At 36.4% G+C, this 2402-nt stretch overlaps 1 protein-coding gene and 1 pseudogene across 1 annotated transcript in view; one reads left to right on the top strand and one right to left on the bottom strand.

Annotated features, from left to right (window-relative positions):
- ADAM7 (ADAM metallopeptidase domain 7) overlaps positions 1-2402 on the top strand; it is a 52117-nt gene that overhangs the window by 22101 nt on the left and 27614 nt on the right. Inside the window, exon 8 of the mRNA XM_023530768.1 lies at positions 2002-2171. Within this exon, the coding sequence (XP_023386536.1) occupies positions 2002-2171 (170 nt within the window). The remainder of the gene's footprint in view (positions 1-2001; positions 2172-2402) is intronic.
- LOC111739766 lies at positions 2287-2402 on the bottom strand (annotated as a pseudogene).

Raw genomic sequence — 2402 nt, forward strand, 5'->3', positions numbered from 1 at the left:
TGTCTCCCAGAGGGTCCTATACTTTCATTCTAGCTCACACTTGCTCTTTATCGATTTCTTAAAAACATTTGGTGAATTCTTACCTGTTTGTACGGTGCTCAGCATCTCATTTTCTCATACTCTGTCACCAGGAGAAGTCTGTCTTTCCTTTGATTTCAGGCTACTTGTTTGCCAGTTACCTCAGTTCTCTTATGCTTTCAAGAAGAGCTATGATTTTGTAGATTCTCTGGCTTTTGTGTGTGTGTGTCATGGCAGAAGCAACATTGTTTTCAATTTTATACATCTTAGCTAGAGGCAGAACTCCTCTGAACTTTGAATCTATGTCTATGGAACTTAAAACTCATCACCAAGACTTTTTCTAAAAGGCAGAAACAACGTGGAGTGGAATGATTATACCTCATGGTCATCTCTGCTTTCTCCTATTTCTTATGTCTTACAGTTGTCTTTATCACTACTCTAACATTGATCTAAATATAAAGATCAATTTCTTTCCTTGGGTTTTCATCTGCAAAGTAAGCATAAATACAAAATTGTTCCACTTTGCTGAACTTTTATTAAAGATTTTTAGTTGAGGTAGGGAGGTCATACTACAAACAATTTAAAGTAACATTGTCCACAAATCCTTGACCCTTTCCGTCATATCACTCCTTACTGGCCCTTTAACCTCCACAGAGCCCATGGGGGAAGAGTCTGAGGGGACTGACAGGAAGCAATCTCTGCTCTGGCCTGGATCCAGCTGGGTCTAGCTAGAGAGTCTGGCAGCAACCACCTCACAAATAGTCTGTCCTCCACAATAAAACATGGCTTTATTGTACAGGATGCTTTCTCACTGGAAGAAAATACATTCATAGTATGACAAATATTGTTTTCATTTGCACTTGCAACCTAAAGACCCGTATGAATATAGAGAGTCCAAAGCGCTCAGGTTAAAAAAAATTCTTGCTCTGTGGGACCTGACTCATGAAGTTTATTCCACCATAAGATTAGGCCAAAGAGAATGGGCATCACAGCCTCCAGTATGTATCTGAGATCAAGATTTGACTAAAGGCCTTCATGAGAGTTTGTAAGAAATTTAATTCTCATGGTTATGAAATGAACTTGTTGGGTTATGTTGACACATGGAATTCAATATATTCATAATACACAGGTTAAGAAAATTGGAAAATCAACACAAGGTTATTGTTTTAGCAATGATATATTAAACTTCTTAATAACCAGTTATATTCTTTATTAATATTACATTAGTGACATTTCCATTTCTATTCTTAACACAATGTTCATAGTTTGTCATTCATTTTTTCTTCCAACCTGGCTAATATGGCATATAAAATTGATATAGCACATAGTTCTTTGTCTCAAAATCCTCATAGTATTTGTTTAAACTCCATCTTCTTTCATCCTGGCATCAATGTATCTGTCAACTAGGTGTATACAAAAGCAGATAGGTATTAGGGTGAGAAAGCTTATAAGCTATAACTATGTCTGCCTGCTTTGAGCAATTCTCAATAAGATTTCTTAGATAACAAAGTAGTTCCAAAAATCAAACGTGAGGAACAAACATGGCAGCTAACTATTGGTTTTTGAAAACCAGTATCTGCCACGGAACCAACTCATGACCTAAAAGTAGAGATGAATAAAGAACATTAATTCCACTGTGTGCTACTGTTAGTAAAATCATGTTTTCAGGTCACTTATAATCTCAGAGCTTTACTAAATTATTTATTCTAACACATCCTGAGCCCAGTGCCTATAAGTCTTCTGATAGTTGAAGAGGAATCCGATGTTTTTGGTCTAGTTTCTTGGTTGGCCATGGCCCTTCACCCAGTGTCCTGGGCACCTCATCCCACATTAGGTTTCAATACAACTGTTTGAGGCCTGCACTTTTTGCTTATTTTCATTACTCATTAAAATTACTTTTTTAAAAAAATGTGAAAGAATGTAGTAATGGTGAGGATACTTCTGCAACTTGACTTTGTGAAAAATTATTTCTTTTTTGAACAGATCTATAAAACCTTGGACATTCATGTTACATTGGTTGGCCTTGAAATGTGGACAAATGGAGATAAAATAGAAATAGATTCCAATATAGAAACTACTTTATTACGTTTTTCAGCTTGGCAAGAAACAATCCTTAGAAAAAGGAAGAATTTTGATCATGCTTTGTTGCTCAGGTATGTAACTGCTCTATTTTCCTGCATAACTTAGGTGGATTATTAAAAAAGAAAACAAAACAAATGAACACCAACCAAAATACTTTTAAAAACAATTGACTTTTTTTTTTTTTTATGCCTATAGCACCTGGTCTTCCTAGGTGGTCTCCATCCAACTAGTAACCAGGCCCAACCCTGCTTAGCTTCCGAGATCAGCTGGGATCGGGCATGTTCAGGGTAGCATGGCCATAG

Source organism: Pteropus vampyrus, unplaced genomic scaffold (genome assembly GCF_000151845.1).
Source record: "Pteropus vampyrus isolate Shadow unplaced genomic scaffold, Pvam_2.0 Scaffold53, whole genome shotgun sequence".
Lineage (NCBI taxonomy): Eukaryota > Metazoa > Chordata > Mammalia > Chiroptera > Pteropodidae > Pteropus > Pteropus vampyrus.